Below are 19,805 nucleotides of genomic sequence, written 5' to 3' on the forward strand. Positions count from 1 at the left end.
CTTCTATGTAAAGAACATTGGAATGGGAAATATTCATGTTTTTGTGTTAGGTTAGCGCACTTGAGAATATGCGATCGAGTTTGCACACAACTTGAGTGTTAGTTTTTTTTTCCACTGGTTGTGCTCCATTGACTTTTATGGTGGAGTAGGTTATCACGTGCGCACTATTCTCATTTTTTAACGTGTGTTGGGTTAGCACTTGAGCAAAAACTGTTGCTTTCAACTTGTAATAAGAGTCCAACCCAACATGCGCAAAAAACGTACTTCTAGCGCAGTTAACGCTCAAGCCATAGCGTTAAATAATGCTCCACTTGTAATATGTTCCATAGAGTGCTAAAAAACGTTACATGCTCCTGGATTCCTATGAAGTACCTAGGGTATTCAATAAAGATACCAAGTAAGAGACATAAGTTGACATTAGAAGTATTTGTTGTTTAGTAAGTGTTATTGTGCATGCTCTGGGTCTATACGTAGTGAATGTTTAGTGTTTTTTTTTTTTTAGTTACTGTTCATTTACAGCCTATATTGGTTTTTTTTTCCATTTACTAGTCAGTATCAGGCCTATTTATGAGCAAAAAAATTTCATTACACATTATCATTGCTGGATTCTAATTATTCCGGTTTTTATCTGACTTCCTTTTTAAAATGATATGTTTATGATTGTTTATTTTCTGTTTGTATTCAGTTCAATTTTCCACTTTCTTTCAGTTTCTTATAATGATTAGTAAGCAACACATAGCCCCTGCATAAGTACGGGTGTGTGGTCATATTCACACACTGACATTGTACAGTAGAGAATGCAGTCATATATTCCAGATATTAAGAAAGAGAGAATGTTAAACTTCTGAACTCATTGCTAAAGTATGTTTAATAAGGAAATGTGTATAAATAAAAAAAATTATGACTTTTACTCTTTTTTTAAAGAAATAAATACAATTTAAAATGTTATTCTATGACTGATAAAAAGAAAACATAGAAGTCCAGAAGGCGGATCATCAAAGTACGTTACTATTTCGGAAAATAAGAAGGCGGGTCATCTATATTACGATTGAAGACCGCAAGCATCGATATGCGTCAGATTAATCTCACAGGAGTGTAGTATTACGTTGAAGAATTCCAACAATTGACGATGTTGAAACTTTATTAAATACAGCGGATCTACTTTGCGTCTACAATTCTTAGTTGAAGTTTTGATAAATAGACCCGTATATGTTAAGGGCAAAATTAGAAATATGTTGTTTTATCCCCCCCACTGCCCCCTGAACAGTCTTTGCCATCCATTAGTTTTGTGTTGGCTTTTGCAGCCAATCAGAGCTGATAATGGGTAATATATGGGAGCAAGCATTTGAGGATCAGTGCAAAATCACCATAGTCAGTGGTGCCGCCTGTGCTGTATAGATTTAGGTTTGTATAAGATAAGTATGCAATATTAATTAAAACAAAAATAAATCTTTTTTTTGTTTAAGTTTAGTTTTGCTTCTGTTATTATTTATCCATTTATCTTGGTATCCTTTGTAAAATCTAGGCTCTTTCCATGGCAGCATACTTAGGTAGGCTGAGAACTATGCAGATGTTTTAAGCACTAACTTGAAGCAGCATCTGCAAAACTGGGGTTGATCATAATCCTAAAGTTTAATTAATGATTTATCTATTTAAATCCCATTAGACTTAAAGGGACATAATACTCATCATGCTAAATCACTTGAAACTGATGTAGTATACACTGTAAAAAAGCTGACAGGAAAATATCACCTGAGCATCTTTATATAAAAAAGGAAGATATTTTACCTAAAAATCTCCTCAGCTCAACAGAGTAAGTTCTGTGTAAAAAGTTATACTCAGCTGCAGCTGGGCTGCAGGTAAAATAAAAAATGAAGACATGAACAGCAGCCAATCAGCATCAGCAGTGCTGAGGTCATGAACTCTTTTACTGTGATCTCATGAGATTTCACTTAACTCTCATGAGATTTCATTATAAACTTCCTTACACTGAATAGGGAAATAAGATGAGTGTGCACGAAAGCTCGCTCCTTCCGCTGTCCCGGAACAGACATACTGATTTGTTGCTTAGAAGTTCTTTACAATGGGGTGTGGCTACTGAGAAACTTGAGGTAAAAAATCTTTCTTTTTTAGATAGAGATGTTCAGGTGATATTTTCTAGTCAGCTTTTTACAGCTATTGCTGCATCACTTTCAAGTGTTTCAACATTTGGGTATTATGGCCCTTTAAACGGTGATTGTTTGATTCAAGACATGTGCATGCTTTTATGTTTAATTGTCAAAATCAATGAAGTTTAATTTTAACTTACACGTCCCTTTAATTAAATGACATGTATTTTTAAGAAAAAAACAGAAAACAAAAAAAAAGAGCAAAGATTTAGAATAATGTGTAGAGCTTTGGAGTTTGAGTTGATCATAACATTTTAGAAGAACTTTGCATAGCACATTGTTTGCTGGACCTCATCTGCCTTCTAAGATTCTTGGATTTTTAATTTCCTCACAAACAAACCACAAAGTTATTTCTGAGTTCCAGATCAAATAAATAAATATCTTGGCCAAGAAAAAAAGTTACTTGTGATTAGCCTATTTTACTGTGGGAAGCCAGTGAATGTTTTGGAACTTAAAAAAATCATTGCAAGAATTATCTTGCTTAATCAAGGCAGAGAGACTTACATCAGGTCCTAAGCTTCTCGTTTAAACCACAGAATGGTTTTTGTAATTGATAACAAATAAACCATTTGTACCTAAATAAATTGAACATACATGCTATCATCACTGTGAGTGCTGCCCATAAGCACATGGCTTTAAGAATGCATGGATCTTCTAACAAAGAACATATTATCTGTTAAATATGTGTTGATGGCATTTCTTTTCAAGCTAACTGGTCATGAAATGTGCCAGTTCACGCAGGAATTTCAGATAGTGCTAATGGGGCCATGGAAAAACCTTGGGTAATTGTGTTCCTAATAGACCCTCATGCTTAGTAATATAGACACAGTAGACCTGCATCTCTCTTCAGGACACCACAAGAATTATATCTATAATATGTACCAATTATTAAGTTATCTCATTTATCTTACACTTGTTGCAAACAACAATGCTATGTAATACAGAAATCAAAGTAAATACAGGGAGTGCAGAATTTATTAGGCAAGTTGTATTTTTGAGGATTAATTTTATTATTGAACAACAACCATGTTTCTCAATGAACCAAAAAACTTATTAATATCAAAGCTGAATATTTTTGGAAGTAGTTTTTAGTTTGTTTTTAGTTTAGCTATTTTAGGGGGATATCTGTGTGTGCAGGGTGACTATTACTGTGCATATTTATAAGGCAACAACAAAAAACAATTATATACCCATTTCAATTATTTATTTTTACCAGTGAAACCAATATAACATCTCATAACATTCACAAATATACATTTCTGACATTCAAAAACAAAACAAAAACAAATCAGTGACCAATATAAGCCACCTTTCTTTGCAAGGACACTCAAAAGGCCTGCCATCCATGGATTCTGTCAGTGTTTGATCTGTTCACCATCAACATTGCGGTGCAGCAGCAACCACAGCCTCCCAGACACTGTTCAGAGAGGTGTACAGTTTCCCTCCTTGTAAATCTCACATTTGATGATGGACCACAGGTTCCCAATGGGGTTCAGATCAGGTGAACAAGGAGGGCCATGTCATAGATTTTCTTCTTTTATACCCTTTCTTGCCAGCCACGCTGTGGAGTACTTGACGCCGTTGGGTATGGAGCATTGTCCTGCATGAAAATCATGTTTTTCTTGAAGGATGCAGACTTCTTCCTGTACCACTGCATGAAGAAGGTGTCTTCCCAGAAACTGGCAGTAGGACTGGGAGTTGAGCTTGACTCCATCCCTCAACCCGAAAAGGCCACCCACAAGCTCATCTTTGATGATACCAGCCCAAACCAGTACTCCACCTCCACCTTGCCTGGCGTCTGAGTCGGACTGGAGCTCTCTGCCCTTTACCAATCCAGCCACGGCCCATTCCATCTGGCCCATCAAGACTCTCTCTCATTTCATCAGTCCATAAAACCTTAGAAAAATCAGTCTTGAGATATTTCTTGGCCCAGTCTTGACGTTTCCAGCTTGTGTGTTCTTGTTCAGTGGTGGTCGTCTTTCAGCCTTTCTTTACCTTGGCCATGTCTCTGAGTATTGCCACACCTTGTGCTTTTGGGCACTCCAGTGATGTTGCAGCTCTGAAATATGGCCAAACTGGTGGCAAGTGGCATCTTGGCAGCTGCACGCTTGACTTTTCTCAGTTCATGGGCAGTTATTTTGCGCCTTGATTTTTTCCACTACGCTTCTTGCGACCCTGTTGACTATTTTTAATGAAACGCTTGATTGTTCGATGATCACGCTTCAGAAGCTTTGCAATTTTAAGAGTGCTGCATCCCTCTGCAAGATATCTCACTATTTTTGACTTTTCTGAGCCTGTCAAGTCCTTCTTTTGACCCATTTTGCCAAAGGAAAGGAAGTTGCCTAATAATTATGCACACCTGATATAGGGTGTTGATGTCATTAGACCACACCCCTTCTCATTACAGAGATGCACATCACCTAATATGCTTAATTGGTAGTAGGCTTTCGAGCCTATACAGCTTGGAGTAAGACAACATGCATAAAGAGGATGATGTGGTCAAAATACTCATTTGCCTAATAATTCTGCACTCCCTGTATGCTCAAACTGTTATTCATTTTGAGAGACAATCCCATATTGGGGAACACAATCCTGTCTTGCAACATTAATCACTGTGGAATGCTTGCCCATGTTATCACCCCCTGTGTAAGCGTTACATCTGTTATGCCCAAGTGGTACTGATTTCACAGTAAAGTGTTCTAGCATTCTAGCCCTTTACAGATGTCCATTCCATAGTACAATCAAATCTGCCCATATTTCCTATAAACTGTAAACTTAATTAGTTAAATAGGATATCCTTATGTTGTATCCAAGGTATTTTTGACGTCCCCCACAGTGTCTATCTTTACCGCCTATAATCAAAGTTTAATTTCATGAATCAGCCACCCTTGTGATCACTGTGGAACTTCTGCTGTTTAACTTGAGATCATGTTCTGGTAGCAGTTTTTGTGGAAAAGTACTTTCAACCTCAGCTTTATTACATCCTGTATTAATGTTTGAATAGGTTCTATCATTTTACCTCTCTACTTTTTTTCTTCTAAGTTATACATATTTGGTTCATCAAGTATTTATTTGTATATAATCTGTATACATCTAAGTGGTTATTACATAGGGATTTGAAAGATGTGTCTAATAGTTCTTGGTTGATCTAGGCCAGTGATAGGCAAATAGTATAAAATAAAGGACCACTATAAATACCTGAAGTTTGCCAACAGGACACAGTCTACTTTCAACCCGATTTCTGTGTTGGAAAAACTGGACTAAAGAAGGAAAGTGCAGAAAGAGTGTAGGTGATTCATCAGGAAATATAGAAAACTTATATGATAACTTATGGATATAAAAAAAATGGGACTTTCCTTCTCTTTAGGAAAAGCCTCTGAAGAAAGCATGTTTCCCCACCAGGAAAAAAAAAAGAGTATTGATAGATAAAGCAGTTTTAACCCTTTAATAAAAAACAAGAAATAAAATATCTGTATAATTTTATTAAAGGAAAAGTCTAGTCAAAATGAAACTTTCTAATTAACTCCTATTATCAATTTTTCTTCGTTCTCTAGGTATCTTTATTTTAAAAATCAGGAATGTAAGCATAGGAGCCGGCCCACTTTTGGTTCAGTACTTGGGTAGCGCTTTCTGATAGATGTCTAAATGTAGCCACCAATCAGAAAGTGATACCCATTAGCGCCTTGAGACCCTCACAGGTGATTAGTTTGCGCTCTATAAGTACCCAATAGATAGATAGATAGATAGATAGATAGATAGATAGATAGATAGATAAATAGATAGATAAACCCAGGTTCTGAACCAAAATGGGCTGGCATCTAAGCTTACATTCAAATAAAGATACCAAGAGAATGAAGAAAAAATGATAATAGGAGTAAATTAGAAAGTTGCTTAAAATTGAATGCTCTATCTGAATCATGAAAGTTTATTTTTGACTAGACTATCCCTTTAAGCTTCAACCAATTATATTTTTATTCAGACATTAACCACTAATACGGTAATTAAACTCAAAGTATATTTAAAATTGCTTTGATGACAAAGGCCCCCTGCATTTGTCATCAAAGCAATTTTATATATCATTTTTAGATACGCCAATTAAATTAGTGTTAAGCCTTTTGGACCAATCGTGCTATTTTTTTTTTTAAAATACCAGATGTATTTAAACTATCCTATAGCTTTTAAAGAAAAAAAAAAGGATTTCAGCAAAAGTAGGTAGCATACGTTTATGTTGCAGTTTAGAACGTGCAATTTAAAATCTTCAGTTTACTTTTATTATCAAACAGTCTTCATTCTCTCTGCATACTGTTTTTTTAAAAGCATGCCTAGGTAGGCTCAGGAGCACCAATGTTAGCTAGTTATTGGTGGTTACACACATATGCTCTTGTCACTGGCTCATCAAGGGCCTGATGATCAAAACCTCATGGAGATGATTGTCACCAAATCTTTGGGGGCTTTTTTTAGCATTATTTTGGCAATTTAATTGTCTCTTCACATCCAAAACTCTGCATAGAGAGATAAACAACTCTTAAGAAAAAAAATGCCTTTTTAAATGTCTTTAAGGGACCTCATGGTACTGACAAGACGTATTATATCATCTTGCTAGAGCAGAGAGCTTTAGATCATAGGGCATCAAATGTCAGATGTGTTCAGCTATGCCCAAGTAGTACATTTCTATTTAGAAGATGACCTTAAAGTGATTTTAAAGTTGAATGACTTAAAGCCCAGTATTTAAAAAATACTCTTAAAAAACATGGGTACTTTAAGTCATTAAACTTTACAATAACGTTTCTTTTTTAAAATACTTACTTATAGTATTTTTAAATACTGGGCTTTAAGTTATTCAACTTTACAACCACTTTAACTATTTTGTAACTATTAACACATTGGTTTGTATTTTTATTTTTTAGGGTATAATAAATATATATCATTATATATATTTTGGACAAAGTGCCATACAATATAAAGCTATTTAATTGCATAACCTTTATTATTTCAGCAGGCTGAATATTTGATTTCGCTTTTATAGGGTGCAATGTCTTGTGGACTCTATCACTGATCTTGATGACAATCAGTCTCGACTTTAGAAGCACTACAGCTGTCCTCTGCCTGCAGAGGACGTCAAACCAGAAAGAAAAAAGAAAGAGATAAAAAGCTAAGTTTGAACCCAATATACAGACAAGTTCCCAGGCTTGTGGATAGCTGCTGTCCTACACTTTAGAAAAACATGGTAGAGTGTCTGTTGTCAGGGGTTACACGTAGGCTAACCGAGCAGTACAGGTGCTTCAATTAATCATAGAGTTGTTATTAAGTATACATGGATGTTAGACTACTGGCAAGTTTAGCAAAACGATGTTTAAGATGTGTTTATATACACAGAAAGAACTAACTTAGGAGGGAGATAAAGAATGATTGTATTTGTTTTCTTATGTCTGGAGGGGAATATTTTTTAGTAGATACAGTACCATATTATGGCTAAGCCATTACTTGAGGCCTCCCCTTTTATTTTACCAAAATATTGATACCCCTTTTTAACCAATAAAAGGAAATAGAAGACACAATTGCAAGTATCACAACTTCTCCACCTCTGTTCATATGCCCACTGATAGACTTCTTTACACACGTATGGAAAATGGCCATAAACTAAGGGGAGGGTGGCCTTCACTTGGGCACTTGGCAACCTGACTGACTGAACCTATAGAAAACAATTAATTGGGTCAGTATTACAAAAAAAAAAACCCAACAATCATTAATCTGTGCAGGAGCTCACTTCTATGTGCAATGCAAATTTTGCCATGATTAATATCTGGTGCATTTATTAAGAAAAACAATTTAAAAGGGATTTATTAGCTGGTACAGCACCACATACCACTGTCAATAATCTACTACCAAGCAGTGTATATCTATCTATCTATCTATCTATCTATCTATCTACTGTCTATCTTTTTTCTTTAGTGATATATATGAAATTACTGTTACTCTATTAAACATCTTTTACAATGTGATGCACTTAATAGAGAAGATGCTCCACAAGATGGAGCGGAAGATATTTTATGCATTTAAGAAGGTTGTGTTGCTATGGTGCTTATAACCCAAATTTTTACTATGAAAACATATTGCTTTTCAGGTCTTCAGACAGTCGGGATCTTCAGAGTGGGAAGTTCAAAAAAGAGAGTACGACAGGTATTACAATTTGTCTTAGCAAAGAGTTTTGTCATTTCTTTGTTCCTTTTATTGTTGTCATGGCATTGGAATTATTATCAGTATCTTTATAGGTGATGCACCATCAGATTCTATAGCGCTATATAAGGGGGTACAATTTGAACCATTTGAACCATCAATAAAATAAAGACAAGACAGGGATGCAGACTGGGGCAGAAGCATTGTATGACCCTGTTTCCTAGAGAGAATGCAATCTAGATGATAGTAGAACATATTAATCCTACTTTGGAATTTATCTTTGGCTCCTATTCCATTCCACTGGGTTTGTAAACTTAGTATGCAGTCTGGATTCTTTAACTTTAAAATAATTAGTAGTTCCATTATTCTCTACATTCAAGAATGCTTTAATATCAATAAATCACCAGACGTGTCCCCATATGCATTATGGGAAACACATAAGTGTTACATTAGGGGTAACTTCATAAAATTCAATGCATATTTGAAAAAACAAAAAAGGGAAAAATATAACTCCCTCTGATTTACGAGATTAGATTATTTACATAAATTTTACCCTACGGATGATGATTTAAAAAAACTGACGGACACTAGGCAGTTACTACAGAGTCACCTGAATCAACAAGCTTACAAATCAGCTTTCTACTTCAAAAATATTTTGTTTTAATGAAAGTAATAAATCAGGCAGACTGCTATGCTAGCAAGGGCTCTTAAAAGGAAGAGTCTTAAATCCTATGTGCACAAATTAAAAACTAACGGCTAAATTACGAGTTGTGCGTTAGGCTTGAAAAGCAGGGTTGGCTGGTCCTAACACTGCTTTTTAACTCCCACTGGTATTTCCAGTCTTGCAGGTACAGGTGTACCGCTCACTTTTTTGCCAGACTTGGAAATGCCGCAAATCCACTTACGTAAATTGCATATCCTCTTTTTTCAATGGGACTTGCATAGCGCCGGTATTACGAGTTTGACAAAAAGTGAGCGGTAGACCCTCTCCTGTCAAGACTGGTACCGCATTTTAAAGTCAGTAGTTAAGAGTTTTACATTACAACGCCGTAGCATAAAACTCATAACTAAAGTGCTAAAAAGTACACTAACACTCATAAACTACCTATTAACCCCTAAACCGAGGCCCCCCCACATCACAAACACTAAAATAAAATTTTTAACCCCTAATCTGCCGAACCGGACATCGCCGCCACTATAATAAATATATTAACCCCTAAACCACAGCACTCCTGCCTCACAAACACTAGTTAAATATTATTAACCCCTAATCTGCCGTCCCTAACATCGCCGACACCTACCTACATTTATTAACCCCTAATCTGCCGCCCCCAACGTCGCCGCCACTATATTAAAGATATTAACCCCTAAATCTAAGTCTAACCCTAACACCCCCTAACTAAAATATAATTTAAATAAATCTAAATTAAAATAACTATCATTAACTAAATTATTCCTATTTAAAACTAAATACCTTTAAAATAAATCCTAAGCTAGCTACAATATAACTAATAGTTACATTGTAGCTAGCTTAGGGTTTATTTTTATTTTACAGGCAAGTTTGTATTTATTTTAACTAGGTAGAATAGTTACTAAATAGTTATTAACTATTTAATAACTACCTAGTTAAAATAAAGACAAATTTACCTGTAAAATAAAACCTAACCTAAATTACAGTAACACCTAACACTACACTATAATTAAATTAATTCCCTAAATTAAATACAATTAAGTACAATTTAGTAAAAAAACAAACACTAAATTACAGAAAATAATCCCCCTAACAAAACCAAAAAGCCCTACCCTACACTAAATTACAAATAGCCCTTAAAAGGGCCTTTTGCGGGGATAAGTGACGTCATCCAAGTTGGCGTCCCTTCAATTACGATTGGCTGATAGAATTCTATCAGCCAATCGGAATTAAGGTAGAAAAAATCATATTGGCTGATGCAATCAGCCAATAGGATTGAGCTGGCATTCTATTGGCTGATTAGAACAGCCAATAGAATGCCAGCTCAATCCTATTGGCTGATTGGATCAGCCAATAGGATTGAACTTCATGTTCCTAATGTTTGCGATGCAGGAGTGTGGCGGTTTAGGGGTTAATATGTTTATTATAGTGGCGGTGACGTTGGGGGCGGCAGATTAGGGGTTAAGAAGTGTAGGTAGGTTGCGGCGACATTGGGGAAGGCAGATTAGGGGTTAATAAATATAATGTAGGTGTCAGCGATGTTGGGGGCATCAGATTAGGGGTTCATAAGTATAATGTAGGTGGCGGCGGTGTCCGGAGCGGCAGATTAGGGGTTAATAATATAATGTAGGTTGCGGCGATGTTGGGGGCGGCAGATTAGGGGTTAATAAATTTAAGATTAGGGGTGTTTAGACTTGGGGTTCATGTTAGGGTGTTAGGTGTAGACATAAATTTTATTTCCCCATAGGAATCAATGGGGCTGTGTTAAGGAGCTTTACGCTGCTTTTTTGCAGGTGTTAGACTTTTTTTCAGCTGGGCTCTCCCCGTTGATTCCTATGGGGAAATTGTGCATGAGCACGTTACACCAGCTTACCGCTAACGTAAGCAGCGCTGGTATTGGAGTGCGGTAATGAGCAACATTTTGCTCAATGCTCAATTCTTGTCTGGTTTGTAAGAAACCGGAATACCAGCGCTGTCTGTAAGTGAGCGGTAAGCATAAACTGCTCGTTAGCACCGCACAGTCTCTAACGCAAAACTTGTAATCTAGGTGTTAGGAAGGAAAGATTGCTAAAATTATTAAAGAGAGATAGGTCAAACTTTTAGTGACTATTATTCAGAACTGTATAACTTAAATGAGAACTTCTCCTCTGGAGATTTTGTAAAAAAAATGCAAGGAATAAATTCAAAGCTTAGGGTTACCATGTTTATCAACAGATATGAAAATTTTGTTAGATCAACCAATAACTACAAAAGAATTAATAGATTCTATCAAAAATCTAAAAGTGGGGAAAAGCCCCAGCCCAGATTGCCTAACTGCAAAATACTATAAGATCTTTCAGGCAAACTTATTCCTTGTCTATTAACTCTTTTTCAAAAAGTAGATACAGGTAACCCTTTCCATCAAATATGCTAGAAGCTAGAATAGTGGTTATTCCAAAATTGGGAAAACTAATGGAGTCCCCAAGTGATTATTCTCCTTACTAAATTTAATTAGAAATAAAAATATATGGAAAAATATTAGCCACCAGAATCAACAATTTTCTACCCTATCTTATCCACTTTAACCAAGTGGATTTCATCCCAGGGAGAGAAGCACGGGATATTACTAATAAAGTCATACAGATTCTAGAATTTGTAAAGAAACAGAGCATATCATCTGTTATTTTAGCAATGGACCCTGAAAAAGCTTTTGATCGGCTTAATTGGCAATTTTTGCGTTTCACATTGTACCAATTTGGTTTTAGTAAATTATTTGTAGAACTTATTTTTTCTTTATATAATGCCCCTTATGCAACTATTAAATTTAATAATTCTATATCAGTGCTGTTTTAAATTAATAATGGTACACATCAGGGATGCCCATTATCACCCATTTTATTTGCATTAGCAATTGAAGTTATGGCATCTAAAATCAGACAAAATGATAACATTTACTGTATTACTATAGGAAATATGAATTTCAAAATTTCACTATATGCAGATTATGAGGCATATTTATCAAATGTCTGTCGGACCTGATCCGACAGTGCGGATCAGGTCCAACAGACACCGCTGAATGTGGAGAGCAATACCCTCTCCATATTCAGCATTGCACCAGCAGCTCTTGTTAGCTGCTGGTGCAATGCCGCCCCTGCATATTCAGGGCCAATCAGCCGCCAGCAGGGGGGTGTCAATCAACCCGATTGATAAATGGGCCTCTATGTCTTTTTTACACTTTCTGAACTAGTTTAATTAGCTGAACTTAGAATTTATGGTCACTATTCTAATTTCTCCATAAATCACTCGAAAACAGAACTCTTGAGTTGTGGATTAGATAAAGCTAACCTTCAGTTAATTACCCAAAATATTAATTTAAAAATACTATAAAATACTTGGGAATTATGATAGCGAACACTCAATTCTATGATAAACTTTTGAAAGAAACTATCACGGAAATAAACAGATGGAAACTTATACCCCTCTCTTGGTTGGATAGAATTCAAGCGGTGAAAATGACTATTTTATCTTGATTGTTAGATTTATTTCAAACTGCCAATCCCTTTCCCTACCTCATATATTAATAAGTTTCAATCCATACTAAATAAATAAATATGGCATGGAACCGCCCAGAGAGTATCTAAAGTAACTCTCTCCCTTCCCAAGGATAGAGGGGGGGGTTACCATGTTTATTAAAATATAGGAGGGCATCAATACTACAAAGAATAGTAGATTGGTGCAAAAACATAAATCAGAAAGAGTGGGTACAATTAGAGCATAATTTATTACAAGTCAGACAATTAAGGGGCAGATGTTGTCTATCAAAAAAACCTGGCCTAAAATAACGCAACATTGTCCAATGGTGCACAGTGCATACTTAAATACACTTTTGAAACAGCTATAGCTTTTATAAAAAGCATTTTTGCTAACACATGTATATTACAAAAATGCTTCTATCCAAAAATGAAATGAATCCATATGAATTCCAATGTTGGCTGTAATATCCCTTTAAGCCACAAGCTCAATCAGAAATGCTGTGTGTACTGGTGGTGATGTATTACCTGCACACAGACAATCTCCATATTAGTAGGGATTGCATGCTTTTGGAACATCAATCATTTTCTAAAGTGTTTTGGAAAAATCAAGTACATTGAAAAAAATGCTTGTAATTAAATTTAAAATGTATTTAGAGCATTTTGAATATGACTTTTATCTCCCTTTAAGTTTTCTGTTGTCATTTATTCTCTTAATATATTTTGCAGTTACGTGAAGAGTTTGACCGTGGCATTGACGTGGTTTTAGATGAGGAGCACAGTGTTCATGATGTTGCAGCCTTATTAAAAGAATTTCTCAGAGATATGCCCGATCCTCTTCTCACTAGAGAACTCTACACAGCCTTCATTAACACTCTGTGTATGTTTTAATGAGTTTTATATGTCTTTGTCTTACTAAATTGTGCTTGCGCATGTATGTGTGTGAATGCGTGTGTGCATGTGATAGCGCTCGCTCACAATAAACATAATTACCACCTATTTGTTTAAAAATGTTTAAATGTGGGGTATTAAAAATGACTTGGGTATCAAAATGGTTTTCATTTTTATTTGCTTGTGGGTCAAGCTGTGTCTTAAATAATGTTCTCTTTTATATTTCTCAGTGTTAGATCCAGATGAACAACTTTGCACATTACAGCTTTTAATTTATCTGCTACCTCCTTGTAACTGTGATACTCTACACAGACTATTACAGTTCTTGTCTACTGTTGCCAGCCATGCAGATGATACTTTTGACAAAGATGGTCAAGAGGTGAGAACCAAACTTTCATGATTCAGAAATTCCAGTTGAATTCTTAATTGACACCTGGTTCATTCCATAAGGGTGTACTGAGATATGTTCAGGAGTTTGTGTAGCAATTTTATTCAAGCCACATCTGGATGGATTACAGTAGCTTCAGCCACTCTATGGTAAATCTCTATTGTAAACTATGCTAGTGAACATGCCAGCTGTATATTAGCTAGTAGCACTAATTAATATACTTCTCTTATCTTCTGACAGCCAAATGGAGTGATTGAATAATAGTAATTGAATGCAGCTCTGTGGCTTCTCTTTGGTTTAACTCAGGACTTTCCTGCTGCAGATTGCTAGTATAGCATTGCTACATACAGGGCTAGATTACAACCTGCGCACATATTACAAGGTGAAAGTAAATTTTGATTGCGCTTGTCAGGTTAGCGTGACTGAAGACCTAGAGGAAAGTGTAAGAGGAAAAAAAAAAGTTGCATCAAACACAACACAAGCACATTAACCCCTTAGTGACCAGACCATTTTTAAGTTTTCTTACCGTTAAGGACCAGGGCTATTTTTACATTTCTGCCATGTTTGTGTTTAGCTGTAATTTTCCTCTTACTCATTTACTGTACCCACACATTATATACCGTTTTTCTCACCATTAAATGGACTCTCTAAAGATACCATTATTTTCATATCATATACATTTTTTTAATAAAATTTGATGAAAAAATGGAAAAAACACACTTTTTCTAGCTTTGACCCCCAAAATCTGTGACACATCTACAACCATCAAAAAACACCCATGTAAAATAGTTTCTACATTTTAGAAATACCCAATGTTTATATGTTCTTTGCTTTTTTTGAAAGTTATAGGGCAATAAGTACAAATAGCACTTTGCTATTTCCAAACCATTTTATTTTTTAAATTAGGAATCCCTGAATAACCATTCGCATGTATTCGCAAGTATTGATCTAGGCCCATTTTGGTATATTTCATGCCATCATTTCACCGCTAAATGCGATCAAATAAAAAATATCGCTAACTTTTTCACAAACTTTAGGTTTCTCACTGAAATTATTTACAAACAATTTGTGCAATTATGGCACAAATGGTTGTAAATGCTTCTCTGGGATCCACTTTGTTCAGAAATAGCAGGCATTTATGGCTTTGACATTACTTTTTGGCAATTAGAAGGCCGCTAAATGCCGCTGCGCACCACACTTGTGTTATGCCCAGCAGTGAAGGCGTTAATTAGGTAGCTTGTAGGATTAATTTTAGCTTTATTGTAGAGATCAGCCTCCCACCTGACACATCCCACCCCCTGATCCCTCCCTGACCCCTCTCAGACAGCTCTCTTCCCTCCCCCCACCTCACAATTGTCACCGCCATCTTAAGTACTGGCAGAAAGTCTGCCAGTACTAAAATAAAAGGCTTTTATATATATATATATATATATATATATATATATATATATATATATTAGGGTTGCACCGATACCATTTTTTTATGACTGAGTACAAGTACCGATACTTGTTTTCAAATACTCGCCGATACCAATTACAGATACTTTTTTTTTAATGTCATGTGACAGTTTACCAAGCACAATACAGACTAATTATTTAAGATTCCTTCTTTATGATTATAAAGGACTGTAATTTAAAAGACATTATGAAATAATAAAACAGTTTTATTTGTCAAAAGTTTACTGAACATGTTTATAAATAAAAAATATTACAATCAAATATTAAATTTAAAGGGGTGATGCAATTGTGTTGTAGGGCTGTTATATAACATCAATCTGACATTTGTATGGAGGTTCGACTCTAAGTTGAACAGTCTTTCACTTTCCACCATACTGCATGGGGCAGAAAGATATTTTTGGGCCATTTTAGCCAGAGCTGGAAATCTGTTTATTAACTGCCCAGTACTTCAGGGGTTTGTCTGAACGAGGTTCAGTGATCTCTACTACAATAATACAAATAACAGCAATTTGTATTGGCAGAACAGTAGTAAACAATTTTTTTAGTTTAGTCTCCACTCCAGTTTAAAATGAAATGGGAACATGCAGTTTGAAAAAACGCCACAAGGTAGCATATGGGTAGGTAGTGGACGTATCGGTTTAAGTATCGGTGCAATTGCACGAGTACAAGTACTCATGCAAATACTTGGTATCGGTGCAACCCTAATATATATATATATATTTTTTTTTTTTTAATTTTTCATATGTATAATGCAGTGTTGGGTCCACCCTTAGCCCCCAACCTCCCTGATCCCCCCCAAACAGCTCTCTAACCCTCCCCACTCTACATATTTGCCACCATCTTGGCTACTGGCAGCTGTCTGCATTACCCAGTTTGGTCAAAATTTGACTTTTTTTTATAAATATACCCCATTTTGCTGTAGTGTAGCTGCCCCCCCAATACCCTACCCCTCCCCCTTACCAGTTCCCTTTCCCAATACTTAATTCCTTATTACCCCCTCACTCTCCCTCCCTCCTTCCCTTACAAAGGCTCCAGCAGTCCAGCACCCGCTCGCGCACGCGCATCGGTTTGGTTGAAAAGGGTATTGCACGATGCCTCAATATTGAGGTATCGCTGTAATACCCTGAAAGCGGCTGGAAGCAATCACGATCGCTTCCAGTGCTTGAAAACACTGAGGACGTGCAGGATACGTCCTTGGTCATTAACTAGCAGTTTTTGTAGGACATACCCAGCACGTCCTTGGTCGTTAAGGGGTTAAAATAATATATTTACTGTCTGAATATTATGTCTAAATGTGTGTATGGGTGTATATATACACATATGAATACAATACACATGAATAGATATTTAAAAAAAAAGAGAGAACATTTTCTTCTATGTGAAGAACAGTGGAATGTGAAATATTTATAACTACCTTGGGATTTATCACTGTAATTCTAACGCATTCTGTCGGGGGTGTTAGTTTTTTTTAAAAAGCACGCTACATTGAAGACTATGGGGAGAAGTTAGCGCAGCCACAATATCTGAAGTACTGAAGTTATCACGTATCGGGTTTTGCTCTCCCAATACGTTTTTACTTGCCTGAGTTAAGTTCACTTTTATCGGTGTTAGCTCGAGGTGAAAATATTAAGTGGCCCACTTGTAATCTGGCCCACATTCTTACAAACACATTGTGCTCTAGACACATGCACACTCCTGAGCCTAGTATTCCCCAATTTAAATGGGACACATTTTAAAGGGACACTAAAGTTAAAATTAAACTTTCATGGTTCATATAGAGCATTCCATTTTAAGAAACTTTCCAATTTACTTCTATTAGCACAATGTGCACAATCTTTTTAGATGCAGTTTCACACTTTCTAAGGCACCTGCTCCAACTAGGCATGTGCATGAGTTCACAGTATATATTTATATGCATTTTGTGATTGGCTGATGGCTGTCATATGTTTCAAGGGGCAGAAAACTGAATTTCAAATATGTAGCAGATTTTTTTTCTAAATGTTATTTATTGTCTTCTTTTATGCATTTGTTGCAATACAATTGCATAATCAATAAATGCATAATAAAAAGGCAACGCAAAATCGCTTAGTCTGAATTTCAAATAAGTAGTAGATTGTTTTCTGACAAATTTCAAATTGAGCTCTGTTTCTGACAAATTTCAAATTGAGTTCCATTTTCCTTCCCCTTGTATCGCGTGACAGCTATCAGCCAATCACAAAATGTACTGTATATATGTATATACTTTTAATTTACTTCTATTATCAATTTTTCTTCCTTCTCTTGGAATCCTTTGTTGAAGGAGCAGCAATGTATTACTGGGAGCTAAAGTAAGCCAGTTACATCAGGCACATATGTGCAGCCACTAATCACAAGGTAGCTCCCCTATTTAACCAACCTAGGTATGCTTTTGAACAAAGATTACCAAAAGAACAAAGCAAATTAAATAATAAAAGTAAATTGGAAAGTTGTTTTAAAATTGTATGCTCTATTTGCCAATTTTCCCCATCCCTGACTTATACCAAATACTGGTCCCACATTTTAAGATATCATAAAGTTAAATGCAGATTATAAACACAATGTGAAGCATTACATTCTACATTTGACCTATTTATTTAATATTTTAGTATTCATTATTACTATCATTATTAATACGATTAAACTAATCAGTGTAATAAAATGCATGTGGTGGATAGATAGGACTGCCAAATTGCTGCTTTAAGGGGGGCACATATGAAAAAATACATATGTTAGGGTTTTTATAATGGAACAAACATTTCTTTAAACAGCCCCTGACATATGATTTTTTCATAAAGGTCCTCCCTTAAAATGGCAATAAGGCAACCCTATGAATAGAGTATGTTGAGCAGATAAACATGCACTTATATGTCATGATTTTTTCATTAGGTTACTGGGAACAAAATGACATCATTAAATTTGGCTACAATATTTGGGCCTAATTTATTGCACAAGCAGAAGTCATCTGACAAGGAGTTTACAGTTCAAAGTACTGCACGAGCTGAAGAAAGTACAATAATTATTGCTATTGTACAGAAAATGATTCAAAAATTTGAAAGCCTTTTTATGGTGAGTTCTATGCAATTTATATATATTTATTAAGTAACTATTATATAAAAAATAAAAATGTTCATTAGAAAATGCTATTATGTTAAGTATAAATGTATAAATAACAGTTATAATTTATTAGTCCCCACTTGCCTGTTATATAAATAATACAATTGTTAACGGCCATTATAGTGATAAAATGACTTGCTATAATTCATTAAGGCAGGCCATTTTAGCATTAATGATTCCCCAACTCTATGTGTTTAAACCTACAAATGAGTTTAACACATAGGTAAAGTGACACTTGGGAGCCTCAGAGCACTGCTGGTCCCGAACGTAAACTACCAATCACTGGTAGTGTTCTGCAGGTCCCAAGCTGTACTTTAAAGTATTCTGTAAAATTGTTGTTTCTTAATGTGTTTCCAATAATGTTTTTTACCAGCTGCAAAGTATAAAATGTATGAGAATTTGCTTTTTAAGGTTTATTTGTGTATATGAATTAGCTAGTTTTGTGTTTTGAAGCCTCAACCTAATATAATGGGTTGAGCTTGCAGGTATTATCAGATCTCATTACTTTATCCCATTGTGTACATATACATGCTTCTTTATTTTATATCTGTCTGTAAACCAAAGACCAATACTTGGAGAGAACAATGGGAAATCAACATTATATTACCTTATCTCTTCTATACCTCACTAGGAGTGTAATTTATTCTGCTGGCTGTGTTTACACAGCTTATCTATAGCTTGGACCTAAATCCAGAAACTTTCAGAATAGGTGGGGATATAACAGGCTAAATCAACTATTTCAAATGCCAATATAAAGGTAGAGGAAATACTTGTATACCATTTAATACAGTCCAGCAGGTAAAGTGGATCATTGGAAACAAATTAAAGAGAAGGACATTCTTGAGTAAACTGTCACCTATTAGATTATATAAAGACCAGTGCTGGTAAACTACGAAAAAATTGTGGAACTAAAGAAACTTCCCACAGGACAGCATGCACATCTAACACTCTCTGCCCAGACTCTGGGGGCCGAGTTAGATGGGATAGGTTAAAATATAACTTTTAATGATAAATAGTAAAATATATACAAATATAGACAAACAAAACACACTATTAAAACAAACAAAGCAAGATAGATCTTGTTGATGTATTGATGTGACACTGAATCTAAAATTGCCTCTAATATTCGAGTTCTAGGTGTCACAATGTAACAAATGCAATACCTACAGTGGTATGGAGGGGTGGATAGGGGGTGTATTGGGTTCTCCTATCTAACTATGTGGATCTGTTTATTAGATAGTCTTGTATAATATATTCCTACACATGTATATCCATATCTGTCAACCTGGTTTGTAGGCACTATAATTCCTTTATTATAGCATAACCCCGACACAAATAGATTAGGACCACTTGTAGTGTGCACCAGTGTGACAGGGTGCTTTCAGTATGGC

The 19,805-nt window shown here is 35.5% G+C and overlaps 1 protein-coding gene across 1 annotated transcript in view; it reads left to right on the forward strand.

The window, feature by feature from the left end:
* ARHGAP6 (Rho GTPase activating protein 6) overlaps positions 1-19,805 on the forward strand; it is a 454,435-nt gene that overhangs the window by 353,370 nt on the left and 81,260 nt on the right. The window contains 7 exon segments of the mRNA XM_053707592.1: positions 7,195-7,206; positions 7,208-7,244; positions 7,247-7,397; positions 8,282-8,348; positions 13,275-13,425; positions 13,667-13,815; positions 18,187-18,366. Coding sequence (XP_053563567.1) covers positions 7,195-7,206; positions 7,208-7,244; positions 7,247-7,397; positions 8,282-8,348; positions 13,275-13,425; positions 13,667-13,815; positions 18,187-18,366 — 747 coding nt within the window.

This window comes from Bombina bombina, chromosome 3 (genome assembly GCF_027579735.1).
Source record: "Bombina bombina isolate aBomBom1 chromosome 3, aBomBom1.pri, whole genome shotgun sequence".
NCBI lineage: Eukaryota > Metazoa > Chordata > Amphibia > Anura > Bombinatoridae > Bombina > Bombina bombina.